This window comes from Schistocerca nitens, chromosome 5, assembly GCF_023898315.1.
Source record: "Schistocerca nitens isolate TAMUIC-IGC-003100 chromosome 5, iqSchNite1.1, whole genome shotgun sequence".
Taxonomy (NCBI): Eukaryota; Metazoa; Arthropoda; class Insecta; order Orthoptera; family Acrididae; genus Schistocerca; species Schistocerca nitens.
Genome location: NC_064618.1, coordinates 686,430,514 through 686,457,218, shown reverse-complemented (window position 1 = coordinate 686,457,218; position 26,705 = coordinate 686,430,514). Strand labels below are relative to the sequence as shown.

Genomic DNA, 26,705 nt, shown 5'->3' with positions numbered 1-26,705 from the left:
AACTCTAATATGTAAACTATATTTTACCCAAATATAAACAATTTGTTGTGGTTTCAGAGTATATGAAGTGATAGTGTAATATGTACAAATTACTGATTGATTTGGATATTGGAGATATCAGTCTAACCCAGATAAAACTGAGATTATTGCATTCCATCTAAATAATAAAGAACTCCACAGAAACCCACATGCTAATTTTGACAGAATCGAAGTGCCGCATAATTACAATCTAATATATCCAATAATCAGTCTGGATCGGTCCTTGGCATTCAAACAGCAGTGCATCAAATTCTCTAAGAACCTTGGCTCAAGAGTGAGTCTACTTAACAACATTACCGGAACCAGTTTGGGTGCAGATGCCAATACTCTACACTCCACTGCACTCACTCTTGTGTATTCTGCTGGTGAATATTGTGCTCCTGTGTGGGGAAACAGCAGCCACCCAACAGAGATTGACATGCAGTTTAATGAAGCCAAGACAGTTATCAACGGTACTGCTAGTGCTACTTCCATTCAATAGTCACCTGTCCTCGCTAATACTGCTTCACAAGTTCTGAGGACGAAAGCAGCTAAGACAAACACACAGGATCACTTTTTGTAAGAACTCTCCCTTCTAAAATGTCCTACAAGAACCACCAACAACTCATCTGAAATCATACAAACCACCCTGCATCAATGCAGAAAGTATCAGTTCTTTTGACGTGACTTCCAAGTGGTGATAACACTGGAACGAATATCCACCCAGCAATGCTCACCTATTTCACGGCGCTCAACAAAGAAGGTTGAAGGATTCCAATTACCATGACACACTTGGTTGAGGCTGAACAGCATTAGGACCGGTGAAGAATAGTGTTGTTACACCTTATCGATGTGCTGTTTCTATTTAATTGCTGGCTGCGACTACAGGAAAGAGGATAAAACAACAGAACACATTGTAAAGATGTGCGAACTTCTAGCAATTGACGGTGATCTGAGGACTCTATACCAAGCAACTGTGTGCTTTGGACTTTATGTCACATTTGGACATTACCATTTGATTGCAAATACTTTTGTGTTCTTGTGAAACCAGATAATAAGTAAACAACTTCAAGTTGTGTTATTGATCCTGAAACCCCAACAATTGCTGGGGTGACATCAGTTTCAAAATTCCACATTCCACTGACCTGGATGATCAAATCGTTTTACTTCAAATCCTTCTGAGACACCTAATAACTAATGTTCCCATCACAAGAAGCAGAGACATCCATGATCTCTTATCTGGTTGATGTGTAACAATATCAGGCTTGATAGCTGCTATTGTTTGGTCGGTATGTATTTCCTGGTTGCACAATATAGTACATCCAGCTGTCATGACCACATTAGGGCTGCAGCTGTACTATTTCTTGGAGATGCACTGTACTCGTAGTACTCTACCTATTTGCCAACGAAAGTGTGAGCACACCTTATTCTGCCTCTTCAGGTATTCGTTCTTTACCAAGATAGGGAAGCTGAATACTGTGGTTCATGGTCTCAGGATGTACTGCACAAAGTTGACATATATCATCTTGAGTGGCTTTATTATTTCTTTTTCATAGTTCTTTGCTTTTATAATCTGATTTTGTGTAGCCACTATTAGTGCTTCTGATTCTGCCCTCCTTCTTAAGCTTTTAAGCCACAGATGGTTTTTGTATTTTAATGTTTAAGTTCTCCATGTAGATTATTATTATTATTATTATTTTTATTATTACCACCACCACCACCACCACCACCACTACTATACATTCACTCACATGACTTTTCCTGCCCATCAATTTCACTACTTTTTTAATGGTTGATCTGGAAGACTGGAAGCACTGAATTTTCACCACACAAAATATCTGCATTTATCTTAGGTATTCATTTTATCTTCAGCAAAATAACAGAATACCAGTCAGAAAATCTGATGACAGGAATTCAATAAGTATGCATCAACAACAATTTCTGATTATTTATTAGTAATGATAAAGTAATTCCCATCAGAGCATATTATCTAACTACTGCATGAGTAGCACATACTACAGCTACAAGAAAGCCACTAACACAAGCTCTTGAATAACTTACAATGCCTTACTCTCGTTTCAGCTGATGGCTTCAGAGACTTAGCTTAAAATGGAAGACGACACAACAGGAGGATTCTGGTGCCTTTGAAACAAAATACACAAAGGCCGAAATAGAGGAATTTCTTGCTTCTGGGTAAACTTCTAAATTGATGTCAAAACCACAGAATTAGCAACTGCAAGTTTCTGCTGTGATATCATACTGAAAATGGTTAAAAGTCTCCTGGAAACTTTGGTTTAGGACACTGAAGTAGTTGCCTGCTTTGAAAATAGTGACCCACTTTGTAACGTATCCTTTGTGAGCCTATGGTGTTGATAAGAAGAGTAATCAGTTTTGAATTTGTAGCTACAAGATTTTTAACAGCGAGGGTGAGAAATGGGGGCTTTACTGAATCTTATGACTGATACACAATCTGGATGCTCCCATTTACATATAGCCATTACTGTTAAGCTGCCCACTTTCATTGACTGTTCCAGAGCTGATATGAAGGTTTCTGGTGTCATTGTGTGAATTTTCTGATTTTGTTATCTAGTTCACAGGTGTGAAATGACATTACTGCAGCAGCTTCTGGTAGTGAATTTTGTTTACTGAAATAGCGTTTATGGAAAATTAGAAGAAGCTGGTGTTATTAATAATAACTGGCATGTTTTATTTTCATTAACTGTTTGACATGGAACTTTAATCACATCAAATGTGCAGGACCAACATGATAGCTGCCATGAAGCAGTCATATAACTTTTCTGAGCAGTGACAAGTGAAGTCACAATGGAACATTACAGCAAGAAAGAGTATATGGACAGGCATATCACGTATGATAGTTCTGATGGCAATGCATCAGAAGCTGCATGCTTTTACTGAGAATAACACCCTGATCAAAGACTCCCTGAAAGTCATAAAACCACAGTTATAATTAAAGTTCCTTTTTAAAAAAAAAAAAAAAAAGGAAAAAAGGAAAAAAAGAAAAAAAAGAAAAAGAAAAAAAAGGAGAACCACTTCTCAGAATGGAATCAAATTTGAACTGAATATTATTGAAGAAGAGGGAAAGTTAATGGAAACAAAAGAATTTAACAAAAATTTTACCACTAGATGACACAGTGTACACAGCTGTTCCTCAGTTTGTGTCAGATGCACAGCATGACTGTTGCAATCCAGGATTGGGAGCTGTCAGTAAAGTTCTTTTACAATAAAGGTGACTGTGCACTAGTAGCTCTGCAGCAGTTCTGGACAGTCAAGGTTATGAAAAAAGGTGTTGGTCCAATGTCTGCTAAGGGTCAGGAGTAAATGATTATGAAATTTGAAAAAACAGGTTCTTTTCGAGTGCAATGTGGAAGAGGGAGCAAAACAATTGATCCAACGTCAGTAGAAAATGTGGCCGCAGCATTGCAGGAGGGGTTGAGCAGTGTAGTGCGAAGATGTAGTGTATGGGGAATTGCCAGAACTTTGGTAACTCCTGTGAGCATGGTGCACAAAATTTTATGAAACATCCTGCATTGTTATCCGTACAAAATTACCCATGTTCAGGAGTTGTTTCACATTCATCTTCCAGTAAGACAAAAGTTTGCTCTAAAATTTCTTACTTGCATGGAAGTGGACAATGAACGGCCAGTGGACAATGAATGGCTGAGGAATAGTCTGTGGACAGAAGAAGCCCATTTCCATCTATGAGGACATGTAATTGCAGAATAATGTGTGGGCAATAGAAAATCCACTTGCACATCAACCAGTACCACTTCATTCTGCAATGGTAAATGTGGGTTAATGGCATTATTTATTGTAGGGCCATATTTTTCTAAGGAGATGGATCCTGAAGGTACTTGTACTGTCACCGGTAAAAGCTGTAAGAGTCTTCTGCCTACCAACTTCATAGCAGCACTTCAACAGTGTGGATGTGTAAGTAAGATCATTTTTATGCAAGATAGTACTCCTCCACACATTGCATAGCCACTGAATTAGCTGCAGCAGAGACATTTTGGAAATGATAAGAATCAGAAGCTGTTATTTCCCTAAAGCCAGGTCACCTGATCTTAATCCGTGTGACTTCTGGCTGGGGGATTATCTGAAAGATGCTATATTCTGTGCTCCAATTACAAATGCAGCTGAAATGAAGGCATGATTTGGACAATTCTTTCTGAACATGACCTCTGAGACATTCCAAACTATTGTGGAACAAGCTATTTCTTGATTTCAACTTTTGGTAGAAAATGGTAGACAGCATATTGAAAATGTCTTGCACCAGTCTCACAACAATTAAAAACTGATTTCATTGTTGACACGTGGTTTTTGGTCTCAAGAAAATTAAAAAACAATTTTATTGTTGCTTTTTATGTGGTTTTTGTTTGGCCTCAGGACAATTAAAAAACGATTTTTCATATCCAACATGGTACATCTGTGCTCTGGAGGATGGGCATACCTAACCTACAGTGCCACAACTGTTGATTGCCAAACTTGTGCAGTCATTCACATCATACAGTATGGTTGGTTTAATGCGCAATTCACATCTTAGTCATTGCATTGCAACTCATCTGTCATTTGTAGCCAAACCCATGTACATTATTATGCTTACCGCAGCATCTAGTGGGAATTTTTTCCCCCCGTAATGTTCCCCTTCTTCGATAATGTTCCATTCAAATTTGATGTCATTATGAGAAGTGGTTTTTTTATTACTATTACTATTACAAAATTGGTGCTATGATTATAGTCAACTTGTATTTACAAGGATCCATCAGTGTTTCCTACTACAAGGGTAACAAGGGATCTTCACACATGGCAAGGGAACAGGAAGGCCAGCACACATTACACCCAAAGTTGAGGATGTGCTTTTGAAAGTATTACAACTCTCTTCAGGAACCTAGACAAGCAGAATAGCTAGACAACATGTCTTTACTAAGCCACTCTACAGTAAGAAGAATTTCATTATGAAAGGGACTTTGGTTCTACATTGATTTTTTGTTAGGAGATGTAACAACAGGCTGATGTCAATGTTTTATTTACAGGCAGGAGATGTAACAACAGGCTGATGTCAATGTTTTATTTACAAGCAAGGTAGGGTTTACACATGATGGTACTTTTAAGTTTAATAATTCATGTGATTAGGGGTATTAGGTACTCATCTCATTGGGCCACACATTCAGCCAAGAAAACTTCATGGATGGGGGTATGTTCAGTTCCTTTGGGAGAATCCATCAGTATTACTTAAGGTTGTTCCCACTGTGCAATGTGGTGCAAACGTGAAGGGGCAAGAGCACATTTTGTTGCCAACGGAAGACAAAAAAAAAATGGTTCTAAGCACTATGGGATTTAACATCTGAGGTCACCAGCCCCCTAGACTTAGAACTATTTAAACCAAACTAACCTAAGGACATCACAAACATCCATGCCCGAGGCAGGGTTCAAACCTGCGACCGTAGCAGCACCGCAGTTCCAGACTGAAGCGCCTAGAACCGCTCGGCCACAGCGTCCAGCACGGAAGACAACATCAAACCCAACCAAAAGTTCAATACATAGTGTCAATACTAGGAATAAGAACAATCTACATAAAGACCTAAAATCACTTACCTTTCTCCAAAAAGGGGTCCAATATTCAATAAATTGTCAGCAACCATTAAAACTTGGTTTCAGATAAAGCACGATTTAAAAAGAGTTAGAAAGACTTTTTGATAGGCAACTCCTCCTACTCTATAGATGAATATCTTAACAGAGACTGTTAAGCCAGCTTCAGTAAAAATGTCTGTTAGATTTCAGTTTTGACAGCACTTGTTCACAACAGTCAAGATTATGTATTTTTTGTATGATAAATTTATTAATAGTGCATAACAATGTTTCATTCTGAAAGCGTGTTAATTCTGTAAATATTAGCTGTTCCAGTTTACCGCACCATATTCACCTATTTTGACAATCTCCTGACAAGTGATCAGGGTAGTGAGTATTATATTGAAATGTATTATGTTTTTATGTTATACTTTCTGACATGTTTCACACCCACGAGAATCATCTCATTTTTTGAGTCTATGGAATGAAAAATTAAATGAATCGAATCTAATCTAATCCAAACTAATCCCATCAACACGATCCACGATGGATATGCCAAGCAGTGCATGTAACTTTGCCTCCAAGATCACCTGACCTCGAGCTTCTGGACTGGGTCTCAAAAGTGAAGTGCAAAGCATTACCACTGATATGAGTGACAAGCTAGGGTAGCAATCTGAAAGGTCTTGTCAGCATTCCGAGATGGTCTGGAGGTGTTTGAAAGGATTTGTAACTCACTGCAGAGGTGAGTGCAGTACTGCATCCACATACAAGGACTTCATATGGAACACCTCCTTTAATAAGCAGAAGTGTATAGTAAACTGTAACATGTTGAAGTAGTATTGCATTTCTTTTTAGTGTAGGCTATGGGTAAAATCTGAGCTCAATCAGGTGGGAAATTAACCAAAACAGTTACATTTAAAACATATTTTTTAATTAGAACAATATTTCATAATTAAGTTAGTGGTGATTCATAATCACACATTCACAATTATCTCCCAAATAGCTCACTTGCTGCCCCATGTTCAGCTGAATGATTTTGCTTCTATTAACATAAACTTTCATCTGTGTCAGTTGGTGATTTTAATCATGATACAACAGTAGAAGTGGTGACTTTTTATTCACGTTGTGTCTGAACTAGTTCAGTAACACCAAAGTATTCAGTGTTTATCTCAGTCTGCATAATAATCACTTAGTTCAAATACGATGGACACATAGAGGAATTATGGATGAAGTTTAAACTGATAGCAAATTGCATTCTAGAGAACTACATGAAGAGGAAGTGTACAGTGGTTTGATAAAAAAATTCAAAAATGTTTTTACCCACTTAAAATTCATTTTAACACTCAGGAGTAATTACTCCCACATTGGGAACCGCTTATTTACATTCTGGAATCACTGAAACACCAAAACCTGAATTCAAAAACCAATATTCTGTATTTATTGAAGAACATAAGTAAAGCTACATCTGAACTATCTTTAATTACAGCTATATATGACAGGAAAAAGAAGAAATGGTTTATTCTGCATATTTATGTTTATAATGCCGGTAACATAGATGATAAATATAATGCTTCCTTAATACGTTTCTCAAGCTCTTTGACAGTTGCTTTCATTTAGAATGTTCTACACAGGGTACTACCAGTAATAGGGAATAAGGATATCATGTAGAACAAAGTGAGAATTGTATCAAAATGTTAGAAGTAGTCACAATCAAGCTACAGTAGCCCATTAAAAACAGTACTGTAAGGTGCTTAAAAATGTTATTAGGAAGGCAAAGAGTATGTGGTATGCAAATAGAATAGCTAATTCACAGGATAAAATGAAAACCATATGGTCAGTTGTGAAGGAAGTGTCTGGTCAGCAGCATAAGGTCAACGATATGAAGTCAGTTTGTAGTAAAAATATTTCTGTTACTGATAAACCAGATATATGTACAGTATTTAACAATCATTTTCTGAGCATTGCTGGTGAATTAAATAAAAATTTGGTTTCTACAGGGAATCACATAACTTTCTTGGCAATTGCCTTTCAGAGATTGATGTCTGAGTTACTCCTCTGTGATACAGACAAGGAGAGATTGAGTCAACAATTAAATCGCAGAAGACTAAGGACTTTTATGGTTATGATGAAGTACTCTCATGGTTACGATGAAGTGCCTAGTAGAATATTTAAGTACTGTGCTGCACATGTTAGCCCTGTATTTGGCCGTATTTGTAATTTCTCCTTCGGAATGGTCAGTTTCCTGAAGATTCAAATACTCAGTAGCAAAGTCCCTTTATAAAAAGGGAGAAAGGGGTAATGTAGACTATTTTAGACCTATTCCTATGCCATCAGTGTATGCTACAGTTATTGAAAAGGCTCTGTATGTAAGGATAATTGATCATTTTATTTCACAAAATATGCGATCAGATGTGCACTTTGGCTTTAGAAGTGGTTTAACAACTGAAAATGCTATATTCTCTTTTCTCTGTGAGGTACTGGATGGATCAAACAAAAAGTTTCGAATGCTAGGCATATTTTTTTTATTTAACTAAGGCGTTTGATTGTGTTGATCACAAAATATTGCTCCAGAAGTTGGACCATTACAGAATACAGCTCACAATTGGTTCACCTCTAACTTTTGCAACAGACAGCAAAAGGTCATTATTCACAATGTTGAGAATGGCTGTGATGTGGGGTCTGACTGGGGTACAGTTAAGTTGGGTTGGGGGGTGGGGGAGGTGTGAGGGGTGCCCCAGGGCTCAGTGTTGGGGTTACTCCTGTTCTGTATTTATATCAGTGATATGTCCTCTAATATTACAGTTAACTCTAAAATATTTCTGTTTGCTGATATAACTAGCTTGGTAGTAAAGGATGTTATGTGGAACACTGGCTCAGTTTCAAATAGTGCAGTTCATGACCTAAGTTCATGGGTTGTAGAAAATAAACTGATGCTAAATCACAGTAAGACTCAATTTTTACAATTTCTAACACACAATTCAACAAAACCTGATGTTTTAATCTCACAGAATGGGCATATGATTAGTGAAACTGAACAGTTCAAATTTCTAGGTGTTCAGATAGAGAGTAAACCGTTGTAGAAAGCTCACGTTCAGGATCTTGTTGAAACACTTAATGCTGCCATCTTTACTATTCGAACAATATCTGAAGTGAGTGATTGTTCGACACAAAAATTAGTCTACTTTGCCTATTTTCATTCGCTTATCTCATATGGTATTATATTTTGGGGTAACTCTTCCCACTCTAAAAGGATATTTTTGGCTCAGAAAATGGGTGGTTCGGGCAATAAGTGGTGTAATTTCAAGAACCTCTTGTCAACCCCTGTTCACGAGTCTGGGTATTTTGACATTGGTTGGTTGGTTGGTTTAAAGATTAAAGGGACCAAACTGCAATGGTCATCGGTCCCTTGTTTCAGAAACACACCGAGCACAGTGAAACCATCCATTAATCAGTCTAAGCACTAAAAGAAAAACTCCGGGGGAAGAATAGCCCCAAGGTCAATAATAAAGCAACATGGAAAACGGAGCACAGCAACAAAAACAAAATAGAGAAGAAAGGCAGAGGGAACTAAAACTGTACAGCAGAGGATCGTGGCTGGCTGATCAGGAAAATAAAAGGATGAGCCAGCCACTCTGCAATACGTTAAAACTTCCAGCCTAAAAGATTAGGATGGAGTCAAATTACAACACAAAATGAATTAAAAGATACAGCACAAAAGAGGGTGATGCAATAAAATTATATGGAACTATAAAAGCCGCTTGCGCGAATAAATCTTAAAACCCGATCTGCCATAGAGACATTGTCACCTAAAAAGAGATGATAAATCACCCTGGAGATTAAAAGTTCGCCTGAGGGCGGTTAAAAGAGGACATTCCAACAATATATGGGCCACTGTCATGTTTGCACCACAGCGACAATGAGGGGGGTCCTCTCGACGCAGCAGATGGCCATGCGTCAGCCAAGAGTGACCAATGCGGAGCCTACAGAGAACAACAGAATCCCTGCGAGAAGACCGCATGGAGGAACCCCACAGAGTCGTGGTCTCCTTTACTCGCCGCAGCTTGTTGGGTGCAGACAGAGTGCACCATTCGTCTCCCCACATCCCAAAGACCCGACGGCGCAACACCAATCGGAGATCAGTTGCCGGGAAGCTGATCTCCAACATCAGTTTGTGGGTAGCTTCTATGGCTAACTTGTCAGCGAGTTCGTTTCCCATTATCCCAACGTGTCCCGGGGTCCATATGAACACCACTGAAAGTCCACGCTGTTCAAGAGCATGAACGGACTCCTGGATGGCAACAACAATGGGATGGCGTGGGTAGCACTGGTCAAGAGCCTGCAGACTACTGAGAGAGTCACTGCAAATGACGAAGGACTCTCCAGTGCTGGTACGAATATGCTCAAGGGCACGAAAAATGGCTGTCAGTTCTGCGGTGTAAACACTGCAGCCTTCCGGCAAGGAGTGCTGGTCGATATAGTCCGTATGAGCATAAGCGTACCCCACACGGCCATCAACCATCGAGCCATCAGTATAGAGAACCTCCGAGTCACTCTATGCGCCTAGGTGAGCAAGAAATTGGCAGCGCAAGACTGCAGGAGGAACTGAATCTTTTGGCCATCGGGAAAGTTCCAGCCGAAGCTGCGGCCGACGAATACACCAAGGTGGTGTACGTGGGCGGACCTGAAAAGCAGATGGAAGAGGCAAAGACTCGAGTTCACGTAGGAGCGACCAAACACGGATCCCAATTGTATTGCCTGATCGTGGCCGCCGGTGTGGGATATGGACTGCCGCATTAGCGAAAAGGAGATGGTAGTTTTGGTGATGGGGCAAACAATGGATGTGTGCAGCATAGTTAGCTAACAGTTGTTGACGCCGAATGCGAAGTGGAGGAACCCCAGACTCAGCAAGTAGGCTATTAACAGGGCTGGTGCGAAATGCTCCTGTCGCCTGTCGAACCCCATAGTGGTGAACGGGGTCCAGCAGTTGCAACGCTGAGGGCGACGCCGAGCCATACGCCCCACTCCCATAATCCAGCTGGGACAGCACGAGGGCTTTGTAGAACCGCAGCAGCGTTGTACGACCTGCACCCCAAGTTGTGTTGCTGAGGCAGCGGAGGGCATTTAGATGCTGCCAGCACTGATGCTTGAGCTGACGAATATGTGGAAGCCAAGTAAGCAGGGCATCGAACAGCAATCCCAGAAAACGGTAAGTGTCAACAACCCTGAGCATGGCATCCTGAAGATAGAGCTCAGGGTGGGGATGGACAGTTCGACGCTGACAAAAGTGCATAACACAAGTCTTCGCAGGAGAAAAGTGAAACCCATGGATGAGGGCCCATGCCTGCGCCTTGCGTATGGCTCCCTGCAACCTACGTTCTGCAACACTAATGGTGGAGTAGCTGAAAAAGATGCAGAAATCGTCAGCATACAACGTGGGTGAGACAGACGACCGTACTGCTACTGCAAGGCCATTAATGGCCACAAGGAAAAGTGGCACGCTCAATACAGAGCCCTGTGGAACGCCGTTCTCCTGAACATGAAGTGAACTATGGGATGTTCCAAGTAAAATGCGGAATGTCCGAACAGATAAAAAATTCTTAATAAAAACGGGGAGAGAGCCCTGGAGACACCACCCGTGCAACGTGGCGAGAATATGGTGCCGTCACGTCATGTCATATGCTCTGGAGAGGTCGAAAAAGACGGAGACGAGGTGTTGGCGCCTGGAAAAAGCAGTGCGGATTGCAGACTTAAGGAAGACCAAAGTATCGGCGGTGGAACGGCCCTGACGGAAGCTGCTCTGGCACGGAGCCAGAAGGCCCCGAGACTCGAGCAGCCAACACAGCCTTCGACCCACCATACGTTTCAGTAGTTTGCACAGAGTGTTTGTCAAGGTGATGGGCCGATACCTATCCACGTTAAACGGGTCCTTACCAGGCTTCAGCATCAGAATGATGGTACTCTCTCGCCTCTGCGACGGAAAGACACCATTGCCCCATATGCGGTTGAAGATGGCAAGAACACATCGCTGACAGTCCGGGGACAGGTGTTTGAGCATCTGATTGTGGATGCCATCTGGCCCAGAGGCTGTATCGGGGCACTGTGCCAGGGCGCATTGGAGTTCCCACGAACTAAATGGGGCGTTATACGCCTCAGGGTGGCGAGAAGCATAAGAAAGCTGTTTGCCTTCCTCCCGGCGTTTTAGCGCACAAAACGCGGGCGGGTAATTCCCCGACGCAGAGGCCCGAACATAGTGCTGAGCGAAATGCTCGGCGATTGCATCGGCATCGGTGCATAGCGTCCCGTTGATGGTAAGCCCTGGGACACCTGTAGAGTCCTGCAATCCAAAGATGCACCGAATCTTCATCCACACCTGGGAGGGTGAAGTACGGGAACCAATGGTGGAAACGTACCTCTCCCAGCACTCCTGTTTCCGCCTTTTGATCAAGCGCCAGACCTGAGCATGGAGACGTTTGAATAAAATGAGGTTCTCCAAAGACGGGTGCCGCTTATGTCGCTGAAGAGCCCGCCGACACTCTTTAATGGCTTCAGCAACCTCCGGAGACCACCAAGGCACTGACTTTCGCTGGGGGCACCCTAACGAACGAGGAATGGTACGTTCCGCAGCGGAAACAATCGCTGCAGTCAGTGTCTCAACCACCACATCGATGGTACAGTGGGGGAGAGATTCAACAGTGGCAGCAGAGGAGAACACTTCCCAGTTTGCCTTGCTAAATGCCCATCTGGGCAAGCGTTCATGGGAGCGACGCTGGGGTAGTGAAAGAAAGATGGGAAAATGGTCACTACCACACAAGTCATCATGGACTCTCCAGTGGACCGATGGTACAAGCCCTGGGCTGTACAACGACAGATCTATGGCCGAGAACGTGCCATGCGCCACACTGAAATGTGTGGCGGTGCCAGTGTTTAAGAGGCAGAGGTCGAGTTGGGAGATGAGATTCTCGACATCTCTGCCTCTTCCAGTAATCTTCGTTCCACCCCACAGGGGATTGTGGGCGTTAAAATCCCCCAGGAGAAGAAAAGGCGTGGGAAGTTGGGTGACAAGTGCAGCCAATTCAGTCTGGGGGACTGTTCCATCTGGAGGGTGATAGACACTGCAGATGATTATGTCCTGGGTAGTCCTTACGTGGACAGCCACAGCTTCCAATGATGTTTGAAGGGGCACAGGAGCACTATATACAGAGGTAAGGACATACACCCAGGCTCCACCTGACACACTATTGTAAGTGCTACGGTTGCAGTAATAACCACTGTATCCACGAAGGGCAGGGGTCCGCATTGCCGGGAACCAGGTTTCCTGGAGGGCAATGCATAAAGCAGGTGTCATCCTTAGAAGCTGACGTAGCTCAGGTAGATGGCTAAAATAACCGCCGCAGTTCCACTGCAGGATTGTACAAAGCGTATCCTGGAGGGGCATGAAGGCACTGAAAAGGCAAATTACTTCACAGGGTCACATGCTGCCACCGAATGAGTGACTGATGTCGCAACATCCATCGTTTCTGAGGAGACAGCGAGATCCAGGTCATCAGGGAACGCAAAGAGCTCGACCTCATCCTCAGAGGCTGAGCTGACAGGGAGCGGTGGTGCGGGAACCACTGGGTCCTTATGCTTCTTGGAGAGCTTCCTCTTCCCTCTCTTGTCTTTGGGAGGAGAGTTTGCATGCTGGGAGGGCTTTCTTGACGCATTATCAGTAACAGAGGAAGAGCGTGAAGCCCTTCGACCAGCAGCTGGTGGCTTCTTCAGCCACTGGCTAGTGTCTTGTGAGACACTGGGGAAGTCCTTGGAAGGGACTCCCCCAAGGGACCCCTTTCGAACAAGTGAGGCCGGAGGAGACTGTTGCATCTCCGGCTGAGTAGCTGAGGAGCCGGAGAGGGCTGTCGCTTCTCTGGCTGAGTAGCTGGAGAGGGCTGTCGCTTCTCCGGCTGAGAGGTGGGGACTGACGTCCCCGGTTGTTCGGGGCACACTGCTCCCAAACTGGGTGTCATAGGAGTAGTGGAAGAGAGAGTGGCCCCTACCAGCGGTGGGGCAGGCGTAACTTGACTGTTCTGCGAGCCAACTGAGAAGGGAGTCTTTGCAGGAACTGGTGGCGGCAGAGTTACAGCAGCATAACTCCTCGACATAGGTGTGGGGTTGAGCCGTTCTAGCTTCTTCTGGGCCTCTTGGTAAGTTAAACAGTCCAGGGTCTTAATTTCTTGTATCTTCCGCTCTTGTTGGTAGACTGCACAGTCTGGCGAGCAGGGAGAATGATGCTACCCACAGTTAACGCAGGTGGGAGGCGGAGCACATTGAGCATTCGGATGTGAAGGTCGTCCACAATCACAACACGTGGGACTGGCAGTGCATCTGGAGGACATATGTCCGAACTTCCAGCACTGGAAGCATCGCAAAGGGGGTGGGACATAGGGCTTGACATTGCACCGGTAGATCATGACCTTGACATTCTCGGGCAAGCAGTCTCCCTCAAAGGCCAGGATGAAAGCACCGGTAGCGATCCTATTATCCTTCGGCCCCCTAAAGACATGACGGACAAAGTGTATGCCTCATCGCATCAACTTCTCCCTGAGCTCATCATCAGACTGCAGCAGAAGGTCTTTATGAAAGATAATCCCCTGGACCAAATTTAAGGACTTATGGGGAGTGATGCTAACGGGGATGTCACCGAACTTCTCACAGGCGAGTAATGCCCATGACTGTGCAGATGAAGCTGCTTGTATCAGAATGGCCCTGCTCCTCATTTTGGAAAGAGACGCCACTTCCCCAAACTTATCTTCAAGATGGTGAACAAAGATGAGAGGCTTAGTCCCCAAAAACGAATCGCCATCGGTTCTGCTGCACACAAGGTATCGCGGTGAATACGGCTCCTGTCTGTCTGCAGCCCTACATTCCTCCCATGGCATGGCTAGGGAAGGGAACGAGTGGGGGTTATGTGTCACAGCATTAAATTCTATCTTACCGCACTTAGAGACGTTGGTGGTCGTGCGACCACCGGATTGAGACTTCATCCGCTTCATTGCGGGGTTTCCGTCCCGATGCCACCCACTCCGACCAGGGGCTCTCCCCACGGGCGCCACCCAGCCACAGCATAGGCCACCTGGCAGGATGGCCATTGCCGGGAGTCCTGATGCCCCAGAGAAACGAGCATCTACTCCTTGGCTTACATGGGGAGGTGGCAGCTCAGGCATCAGCAATATGATCCCTGTGTTGTCAGGGGGCTACAACCTAGAGGGTACATGACGACCCCACCTCAACGGGCTGGCTACCGTGCTGGATTTTGGGTGCCATGGGAAGTCCATAGGTATCGTGGGTGCAGATGGTGACGCACTAATGGTGTAACTTAAACAATCCATCAGGATTGTATGCCCAAATGAGGGATGGAAGGTGCAGTTACGACGCCAAGATGATAAAGAGTGCCAAGGTCTTAGGGTACAGAGGACTGATGGTGCACCACGTAAGGTGTCCTTCCCCAAAAGGCTCGTACTTCTGTTGCATTTGGAAAAATGGAGGTCAAACCCCAATGGGGACCATCACATTAAAGGCCGAAACAGTTGAGACTCCTTTTAGTCGCCTCTTACGACAGGCAGGAATACCGCGGGCCTATTCTTACCCCCGGACCCGCAGGGGGTTTGACATTGGTCTCTCAATATATATATTCGTTACTGCCTTTTCTTATTAATAATATTAGCTTACTCCCAAGAATAAGCAGCTTTCACTCAGTTAATACTCGTCAGAAATCAAACCTGCATTTGGATCGGACTTCCTTAACTCTTGTGCAGAAAGGTGTGCAGTATACTGATGCATCAGTTTTCAATAAGCTACCACTAGAATTCAAAAATCTGAGCAGTAATCCATGCGCTTTCAAATTGAAACTGAAGAGTTTCCTCATGGGTCACTCCTCCTACTCTGTGGAGGAGTTCCTTGAAAAATTAAGCTGATTCTCGTTGTATTGTTGATTGCGTTTACTTGAACTTGTGGATTGACTTTTTTGGATTCGCAAACATTTTATTTTTACCTGTTATTACTTTCATGTTATAACTTCATGTACTGACACATTCCATGAGCTTGGAGATTTGCTCCTCAAGTTGGTCCTACAGAACTTGACGTGTAAATAAATAAAAATAAAATTTCCACTCACAAGTGTGTCATGGAATAATTTCCTGGGGAACAGAAGTTTTAAAAATTAAATCTGATTTTAGTACTAGAACATCTTTCGTAGAATGTAATGGGGTGTTTCAATATATTCCTTCCCCTTATATAGAGGGATGCCGGCAAAGAGGCAAGGCGAATTGCAAACTTATTAAGGCCCAATATAAAGTTTATATATCAAGTTAAGATGGACGTGGAAAATTTAAAAACTTTGTTGAAAGGAAGCTATATATTTGTAACATAATTGTGTCTACATTTAATTTGCAAAAATTGTAGTCTGCTGCATTTTAATACATCACCCTGAAATACTGCAAGCTGCAGTAAGCTGATAGTTATAGACAGGCCCTTCTTCCCCACTGGGCACTCTGGGCATGTGCCCAGGGCCCCGCGATCAATAGCCCCCCCCCCCCCCCCCCCCCAGTTCCTGCCAGCTTACCAAATTATAACTGATATTTATTACTGAAAAACAAATTTATTTTGAAAAAAAAAATTGAACATTAATGACTGACTACAATACCACTTTGCGTACTAGCTTCGTGCAGTGCACAGTTCTGCATGGAGTGAATAGCAACGTAAAATTAAACATAACCGACCGACTTACATAAACCAACTTGACTATCGGGAATTCCCCTGTATTTGTCTGCAGTGTTGTAACGTTTGTTTTGTTTGTAGTTGTTACTGACTGTGCTCTGAGATATTCTTTGATTAAATTGTCGTTTGCCTGTTTTTTTTTTTTTTTTTTTTTGTTTAGCTACTATTTTCAGTGTAAAAATAAATACTGAATTATAATATAAACTGTGGAAATGGTCATATCCTAGTGGATCTGCAAAAAGGAAAAAAAGTTGTACATCACAAGGAAGTAACTGAAAAGTGACCAAAATTAACAGCATATTTTACTACTACTACTACTACTACTACTACTACTACTACTGGGGCAACTTATGTAAGTAACAATGAAATAATAAAGCTTCCACATGATGAGTCACGTAGATTACAGATTGCGGGAATTTCTGAATGTTCATGTTCTACACCAATTTCAGATTGCTACCAATTTAGGAAAAAGAGACTGAATCGAAGGCGACTGTCCCTATGACGAAAGTGCAACAACTTCGGTGACTTCACCAACACTGACAACTGTGTCAGCTGAACAACAGTTTTCTAACGCAGAAGAAATAGCACATGATCCTGCTGATTATTTTCATGAAAATTCACAGAAAGAAATCACGAAATTTTGATTCGTAAGGAACCTGTATGTTTTCAAAATAAAGATTCTGACTTTTATGAGGCATCCAGAACCAACAAAGATGGTAATAAATCAGTAACTAGGTATTTCAACAAAGCATTATTAACAAGCAAATTAAAGAACAATGAAAGTGTCGAAAAAAATGGTTGTTGTATTTGCCTTACAAAAACTCTGTATTCTGTTTTTCGTGCTGCTTATTTAACCCTTCTGATTTAAATCTGCACTCTCCGAGTGGATGTAATGATTGAAAACAAATTAACCACATAATTTTAACACATGAAAATAGCCCAGCACATACGCAATCTATGATAACTTATCTGGCGCGAAGTAAAGCAGTTGGTAGAATAAATATAGGTTTCTTATCTCAACATCAAAAAGAAGTGGATTACCAGAGAAATGTACTTATACGGCTTGTAACTGTTTTAAAATTTTTGGCATTGAGAGGGCTTCCATTTTGCACTGACAATGAAATCCTAGGCTCTCTCAACAATGAAAATTATTTGAGATGTGTTGAATTATTGAGTGAAATTGATCCATTTCTTGCAGATCACTTACAAAAATATGGGAATCTTGAAAAAGGTAAAAATTCTTCTTTATCAGCTAAAATCTGTAATGAGTTCGCTGACATAATGGGAAAACAAGTCCTAAAAAATAAAAAAATAAGTTAAATTAGCAAAATATTTTTCCATTAGCATTGACAGTATTCCCGATCTGTCTCCTGTCAACCAGCTAACTTTTATAACTCGATACATAAAAGGCCGTGTTCCTACTAAAAAGTTCCTGAAATTTATACCTATTAAAGACCGTAAATCTGAGTATTTAGTGGAAACCATTTTGAATTTTTTTGAGAATCATGATAGTCTCATAAAAGATTGCAGAGGACAAACCAATGACAATTCTTCAAATATGTTGGGAAAATATACTGATCTACAAGAGGGAATCAAAGAGAAATGTGAATTTGCCACCTTTGTACCATGTGCGAGACATTCACTAAACTTGGTAGATGTCCAAGCTGATGGGGTATGTGTCAGAGGCAACAAAGCTTTTTGAAATGGTTCAAAAAGTGCACAACTTTTTGTCAAGCTCTACCCACTGATGGAATATACTGACAGAGTATTTAGGTTCAAAAAAGTTGTTAAAAGTCCTTCACAAACCACAAGGTCTCCCCAAGCCAATGCAGTAAGTGCCTTGCATGAATGTTACAAATGAATTATACAAACTTTGAAGTCCATCCCAGAAGATACAAAAAAGGGAAGAGAAACTAGAGATGAAGCCCTTAGTCTGTCCAGAAAAATGGGAAAGCTAGAGTTTATTATAGTAACAGAAATTTGGAACTCTATATTGGAAATATAGACAAAACAAGTAATTATCTTCACAAATATACAATAACACTGCACGTTGGAACTAATTTATTCGTTTCACTTGATGATTTTATCATTAACCTCAGGGATAAGTTTGATGACCTCAAATCATCTGCTGACGAAAGAAACCCAGAATCTGATTACAAGGACCTATCTCAAAGACCTAAACATAGAAGCTCATGACAGAGTTTTTTTGGTGGCTCTCCACTGTCAGTCCAACTGAATGGAAAAGAGAAATTCAAAGTAGAAACCTTTCTTCCCATAACTGATACCATGAGCATTCACCTAAAACAGCAATTAAGTTTGTATGGGAGCATTAGTCAATGTGTCCCCCCCCCCCCCCCCCCTTGAAAACTCTGAATTCCAAACAGCTGAGATAAAGTTGCAAAGAATATGCTGAAATTTATTATGAAGATGTTAACGAGCAATAGTTGGAAACAGAATGTCTGCATTTAACAGAATACTTGAAAATTATCCATAATAAAAATGAAGGAACTAATAACATATTGGAAATTATCACATTTTGAAAGAAAACAAAATTGAAGAACACCCCTTCTCCAAATTGAAAATGAAAAATGAATTAAGAAGTACAGTGCTTCAAAATAGATTAACCAGTTTATTGCTGATGCCATAGAATGTGATATGCTCAAAAATATTAATTTTGAAGAAGTGATTAATGATTTTGCCTATCTCAAAGCTAGAAGGGTACCTCTTAATCAAAATAGATTTTTAAGCACTAACCTGTGAATGCTAGGAGAGTTACTTTTGTGGATTATATTATCTATTCATTTAATGTGACTGCAAAGAAATAAAAATATATCTAGAACCTCACTTATCTACCTTCTTTGTCTATTCTAAAAAATAGTGCTCTGTCAAGATCACAGGGGCCCATTATCCTAATGTGCCCAGGTCCTCCACAGGTTAAAGATGGCCCTAGTTATAGACAATGAGAAGTTTTCCATGGTAATGTGACACTAAATTATTTCTGACTATTGTTTATACTGATATTGTTAAGGGATGTTTGTTGAAAGATTTGTTACAATTTACTGTAATGAAGGTAAGGGACTAGTTTTTAACTTAATTCATCTTAGCAAATAATATTACAAAAATTCATAAATTTAAGTTGTTATAATACAAGTCACGCGATGTAATGCAAAATAACAGCACATGGGTATTGAAGAAAATTCACTCACCCTTTCCATATCAAGTATGGTTTTCTTGATTTTTTCAATTTCTTTATCTTTTAAAGACATCTGTTCCATATGTTCCTTTATCTGAGAACACAATTTCTCATTCTCCTTGAGTGTTGAATCCAGGCAAGTCTGACTTTCTGCAAATTGCTGTTGCAAATCACTCAGAGTATTTTTTTTATTGATGACATTTTCTTCTAGTTCTTTTATCTGAAATTATAAAACATTTACAAAAACTATATGTTAACACCAGGAACATATCAATATGAACATATTATTAATGCATGACCTCTCTCTCACCTTCGTTTCTGCTTCTAATGCCTTACTTTTCCATTGAGAAATTTGTGATTGGTAATTTTGAATCACAACTTTATCCTCATAATCTGGCACTGATGCTTTATTTCCTATTTTTTGCTGCAAAATAACCATTACATTCAGAGAAAGACAAATAATAAAAAATTATTGTTAGAGAGTAACACTGTATTATTATTGGCTAGCACATTAGTTTAAATTAAAAAGCTATTTTCAATCAAAACTTCCCAGCAGATTAAAAATATGTGCTGGACTGGGACTTGAACTCAGAACATTGTCTTTTGCAGGCAATATTCCTTCTGACTGAGCTGAATGGAAAAGAGAAATTCAAAGTAGAAACCTTTCTTCCCATTATTGATACCATGAGCATTCATCTAAAACAGCAATTAAATTTGTATGGGAGCAATAGTCAATATCCCCCCCCCTCCCCCCTTGAAACCACTGAATTCCAAACAGCTGAGTGGTGTGGAATTTGGGAATGCAAAGAAGCAAGAAGGTGGTGAATTATGGGAGATTATTTTATTTCTGTTTTGACAACTTACAATTCTGCCAGTAGCTCTCCTGTTTAAACTTACTACTATTATATCATGGCTTCAATTTGTGTTAAGACAACTCCAGCAATTTGAACACCTAATTATTGATGAATGTGGGTTATCAATTCTTTTGCTCTTTATACTAACGTAACATTAATTTCCAACATAAATTCATTATCAACAAGCAACAACACTGTTAATTTGTACATTACAGAAAACAAATTATATTAAAATAACTGAACAAGAAAATAATGCCACTCAATGTTGTGCTCATAAATGACAGAGCTGAGTGGTGTGGAATTCGGGAACAAAAAAAAGCAAGAAGGTGGAATTATGGGAGATTATTTTATTTCTTTTTTGACAACTTACATTTGCAGTTTTGACTTTTTTTGACATTTTCGTCTCCAAAATCTGATATTATGCTGAATGCAAAGATCTCAGAGTCAACACATATAATAAGATCTGTAACACTAACTACCAGTTCAGACTCTTATCAATACAAACACCTATGAATCTGGAATATTTTGGTTTTATTTATTGATTCACCCTCTCATATATAATTTCATTGGTGTGGTCAGACCTTGCGCAGTACAGACTTGCTTGTCTGGCCCCAGTGTTCAGTACAATGATTTGGAAACAGCTCATTAAGATATGCTGTAGTACTTCATGCACTATGTGCTGGACAGCTATCGTGTTGGTACCACGGCTTCCTCCTAAACTGGAGAGGAATATCTTCTAGCATCAGTGAAGATGGTCTGTTAGGAGGCAGCGAGACTTATGCGCATTCAGTGTTCCATTATGAAACATGGGCCTATGAGCTGATGGTTCACTACCCCACACCATATGTTTACACTCTGTGCATGCTGACGTTCCACCTGATGAAGCCATCAGGGATTGTCAAAAGACCAATAGTGCATGTTTCGGCAGTTTATCTAGCCATCATTGGTTAATGAGGCTTCATCACTAAAAAAGATACAAGATACATCTGGAGAATCCTGTCTCAAAGCTCATGTTCAGAAGTTAACTCGATTCTCATAATTGTTTTTATGGAGCTCTTGGTGGAGAGAGATGTGATATGGCTGGAACTTATGTCAATGGAGAATGTGTAGGACACTTGCCTAATTCATGCCACTTCCTCTTGCGATTGCATGGGATCTAACATACGGATCAACTGCAACAGCAGCAAGAACATTAATTTTCTCCTCTTCTGTCATCACTTGTTTTCTTCTATTACATTGTCTAGGTGTTACACTGCCACTTTCATATAACTGGTTGAAGAGGGAGATAAAATAACTGCCAAGATGGTTGGGATATCTTATTGCATAGCTGTACAAGAATGAACTGCATTCATCCTACATTCTCCGTATTCCATGAGTATGTTGGCTTCTTCTGCATTGGAAATCCCATTGTTGACTCACGAGCTACTGCTTGGGCTGTCACACAATACCTGACTAGCAAGTTGCAAGGCACTCAAGGAACACACAAGCACACTGTAAGCAAACAAAACAACATCTTATCTATCAAATATGTAGGTTGAATGGCACAAAAAAGTGTCGTTGTGAAAACTTTTCAAAATACGATATCTCATAAAAGACTCACACTAGAATCCTGGAACAAACAAAACTGACATTCTAACTTACATTACCCTTGGTTCGTTAACTTCAATAGTCATTTTTCCATTGTATGTTTGCACAAAAAGATGCCTTCTAAGTATCATTATAATCTTTTACTTGGCTAACAATATGAGCCCCTGACTACCAATCCATTCTATGAAAACTGCACAGCAGAAGCGTTTTCCATTTGCACAATATTTACGGAGCATATTTTGTGATTCACCCTGTATAACAAGAACAAGGGCACACCCAATATTAATTGCTGTGGTATGCATATAGTAATTGTTTCTTTTTATGAAGATGAAGGTTCACTGTATACATTCCCTGGGTTTCTTAATGAGCCATTCTGCATCCTTTTAGTTAGATAGGATGAAAATCAGTTAGCATCCAGATCTCTGATAACATGATATTTCTAGGGGAATAGTGTATACTGCACAAGCAAATGCTTTTGGTAAGTTACAAAAAAATACTAATAGCAACATTTTATATTCATTGTGAATTGAAAAATGACACGTGCTTTGGAGAGACACTTGAAATCCAAACTGAAGCTGACAAAGTATTTTATTTTGAGACAGGCATGTTACGGTTCTTATGTAGATAAACTTCTCACTATGTTATTTATCTTAATAACTTCCTCGTAAAGGAGTCTGGTAATATCACATTTCAGTCTGTGGGGAAACATACACTGTAAAAGTGATGTAATATGTAAGTGACTGAATACATTGCATATAGGTGAACAAAAGGATTTTCGTACAAGGCGTACAACTTTGCTTCTGCCGTTTCTTTCCCAGCATTTGAGGCTTTAATGAAACAAATTGGTTACACATGTATCATTCAAAGTATTTTTCCATCACGGGCCACTACTTTCTCCCATCTTTCGGGCAGTGTACGAATCCCGTGTCAAAAAAATTGTTCATCTTTTGAAGCGATCCATGAATCGATCCAATTTGTGACTTCTTCATGAGATCGGAAGTGTTGGTCAGCCAGGCCACGCGCCATTGATATAAACAGGTAAGAGTCAGAGGGAGCAATGTCTGGAGAACACGGCAGGTGGGGAAGGACTTCCCGTTTTAATGTTTCCAAGTATGTTTTGACCTCTTTGCAACGTGCGGTCAAGCATTGTCATGCTGCAAATTCACTTTATCGTGCATCTCACTTATTGCGGCCGTTTGTCTTTTAATGCTCTGCTCAAACGCATTAATTGCATTCAATAACAAGCACCCGTGATTGTTTCACTTGATTTTAACACCTCATAGTACATGACGCCGAACTGGTCCCACCAAATGCAGAGCATGATCTTGGAGCTGTGAATATTCAGTTTGGCCGTCAACAATTTTTTGCATTTAGGGTTATCGTAATGAACCCATTTTTCATCCCCAGTCACAATGCGATGCAGAAATCCCTTCCGTGTTTGCCTCTGAAGCAATTATTCACAAACACATAAATGCCGTTCAACGTCTCTTGGTGTCAGCTCACACGGGAGCCAAGTTCATTCTTTCTGAATCATGCCCATAGCCTTGAGACGTTTTGAAATGGCTTGCTGTGTCACTCCCACTAATCATGCCAATTCTTCTTGAGTTTGATGCGAGTCTTCACTCAGCAATGTCTCCAATTCTGCATCATCAAAAACATTCTCTCTTCCACCACTATGCCGGTCTACGATGTGAAAATCACCGTTCTTGAAGTGTTGAAACCACTCACGACATGTTCTTTCACTAATAGCATACATACTATATGTACTTGAGAGCATTCGATGAGACTCAGCCGCTGTTTCCCTCATACTGAAACAAAACAGTAACACCTCCCGCAAATGACGAGAATTAGGCTCATAAACTGACATTTTCAATCAAGAACAACTTTATGATGCAGACACAAATCGACTGTTTTTTTAATGAAGTTATGCTTACCGAGGTCCAAGCTAACTGCCTGATGTCTGTGATCTGTTTCTTTCAACTACTAATTACCGTTGTCGCCACCTATCGGCAAATGGTGGAAGCAAAGTTGTACGCCTTGTAATTTACACGAGATATTAACAACTTTTGCTCATAAGGAACTATATGCTTTGAGAATCAACTATCAATGTGGAGTGGAGTGTGCACTGTTTTGAAATTTCCTGGGAAATTAAAACTTTATGCCAGACTGGAACTTGAATATGGAATCTTCCCTTCACAACACGCTCTTAGTGACTGAGATACCCTGGAACGACTCATGATTTGCCACCACAGCTCTAATTCACCAGTAACTCTCTCCCATCTTCTAGACTACACAGAAGTTGTGCATACCTTGTGAGGCTAGTACTCCTGGAAGGAAGGATAAATGTAGAGAAATGGTTTAGCCCCATCCTAGGGTCCGGTGCAAAGTTTTAAACTTCCAGAAGGTTTCAAAACAGTGCACACTCCACTGCAGTGTGAAAGATTCATTCTCGAAGCAATCCCTTAAGCTATGACTAAGCCTTTTCTCTGCATTATCCTTTCTTCCAGGAGTGCCAGACTTAGAAGATATACAAGAGAATTACAAAGTTTAAAAGTAGGTACAGGGTATTGGTGAAAAGCGATCTCTGAATCTTGCTTGAATAGCTTAAAAAGTAAAAGTGTTGCCTGTGAAACATGAGGTTCTAGGTTCGAAACTAGATCTGGCATGTGTGATGAATTCAGCCTATTACCCGCAACCTACCCTTCCATTTCCTCCACCGACCCTCCATAGTTCCTGTCCTTTTGCCATACGGTGCCCTGTTCATCACTATTGATGCCACATGTCTTTACACTAACATCCCTAATGCCCATGGACTGTCTGCTACTGAACACTACCTTTCCCAATGTCCATCAGATTCCAGACCCACCATGTCCTTCCTGGTCACCATGACCAACTATATCCTCACTCACAATTACTTCACCTTTGAAGGCATCACCTAAAAACAAATCCATAGTATGTCAATGGGCACTTGTCTGGCACCATCCTCTGACAACCTATTCATGGGCGATCTAGAGGAATCCTTCCTAACCACCCAGAATCCCAAACCCCTCATCTGATTCACATTAACTGATGACAATTTCGTGATCAAGGGCGAGAACACCCTATCCACATTCCTCCAGAACCTCAACACCTTCTCCCCCATTTGCTTCACCTGCTCCCCCTCAACCCAACAACTCACCTTCCTCGATGTTGGCGTCCACCTGCAAAGTGACTACATCAGTACCTCCATCCACATCAAACTTATCAACAGCTAGCAATACCTCCACTTCGACAGCTGCCACACATTTCATATCAAGAAGTCACGCCCATACAACCTAGCCACCCATGGCCTTCACATCTGTGGTGATGACCTGACCCTCTCCGAATATATCTATGGGCTCACCGAGGCCTTTGACCAAAGTTACTCTCCCAACTTCATACAGAAATAGATTTCCTGATCCTTCTCTCTCCAGTCACCCACCACCTCCCCAAGTCAAACCATCTAGACACAAAGGAGAATTCCCCTAGTGACTTTGTACCACTCAGGACTGCAGCAACTGAATCATTTTTTGTGCCTTGGTTTTGACTACTCTTGTCATGCCCTGAAATGAGTAACATCCTACCCACTATCCTTCCCACCTCTCACAGTGGTATCCCACCATTCACTGAACACACACATTATCCTTGTCCATCTTTACTCAACACCTGCTCCCAACCCCTTGCCTTGTGGTTCATAGCCCTGAAACAGACCTAGATGCAAGACCTGTCCCACACATCCTCCCCCCACCACCATGAGTATCATCTAAACCATCGAAGGCAGAGCTACAGCTGGACCACCCAATTGCTAAGGACACTTCCCAACACAATGTTCTTCACTTCAATGACTGTTTCATAGCCTGTGCCATCTGGATCCTTCTTACCAGCACCAGCTTTTCTGAACTGTGCAGGTCGTAACTCTCCCCCTGCAATATATCCTATGTTCCCGTAAACCTCCTTGGCCTTGAACATCAGCCTCTGTCCTTCACCCACCTACCTCCTTCCCTCCTCCCACTCTACATCTACATCTACACCTACATCCATACTCCGCAAGCCACCTGAAGGTGTGTGGCGGAGGGTACCTTGAGTACCTCTATCGGTTCTCCCTTCTATTCCAGTCTCGTATTGTCCATGGAATCCTCATGGTCTCTTCGCGAGATATACGTAGGAGAGAGCAATATACTGTTTGACTCTTCGGTGAAGGTATGTTCTCGAAACTTTAACAAAAGCCAGTACCGAGCTACTGAGCGTCTCTCCTGCAGAGTCATCCACTGGAGTTTATCTATCATCTCCGTAACACTTTCGCGATTATTAAATGATACTGTAACGAAGTGCGCTGCTCTCTGTTGGATCTTCTCTATCTCTTCTATCAACCCTATCTGGCACGGATCCCACACTGCTGAGCAGTATTCAAGCAGTGGGCGAACAAGTGTACTGTAACCTACTTCCTTTGTTTTCGGATTGCATTTCCTTAGGATTCTTCCAATGAATCTCAGTCTGGCATCCGCCTTACCAACGATCAACTTTATATGATCATTCCATTTCAAATCACTCCCAGATAATTTATGGAATTAACTGCTTCCAGTTGCTGACCTGCTATTTTGTTGCTAAATGATTAGGGATCTTTCTTTCTATGTATTCGCAGCACATTACACTTGTCTAGATTGAGATTCAATTGCCATTCCCTGCACCATGCGTCA

At 41.4% G+C, this 26,705-nt stretch overlaps 1 protein-coding gene across 1 annotated transcript in view; it reads right to left on the bottom strand.

Moving 5' to 3' along the window:
* LOC126260657 (centromere-associated protein E-like) overlaps positions 1–26,705 on the bottom strand; it is a 577,712-nt gene that overhangs the window by 499,182 nt on the left and 51,825 nt on the right. The window contains exons 5-6 of the mRNA XM_049957993.1: positions 19,860–19,973; positions 19,563–19,769 (exon numbers count right to left, since the gene is read on the bottom strand). Coding sequence (XP_049813950.1) covers positions 19,563–19,769; positions 19,860–19,973 — 321 coding nt within the window. The remainder of the gene's footprint in view (positions 1–19,562; positions 19,770–19,859; positions 19,974–26,705) is intronic.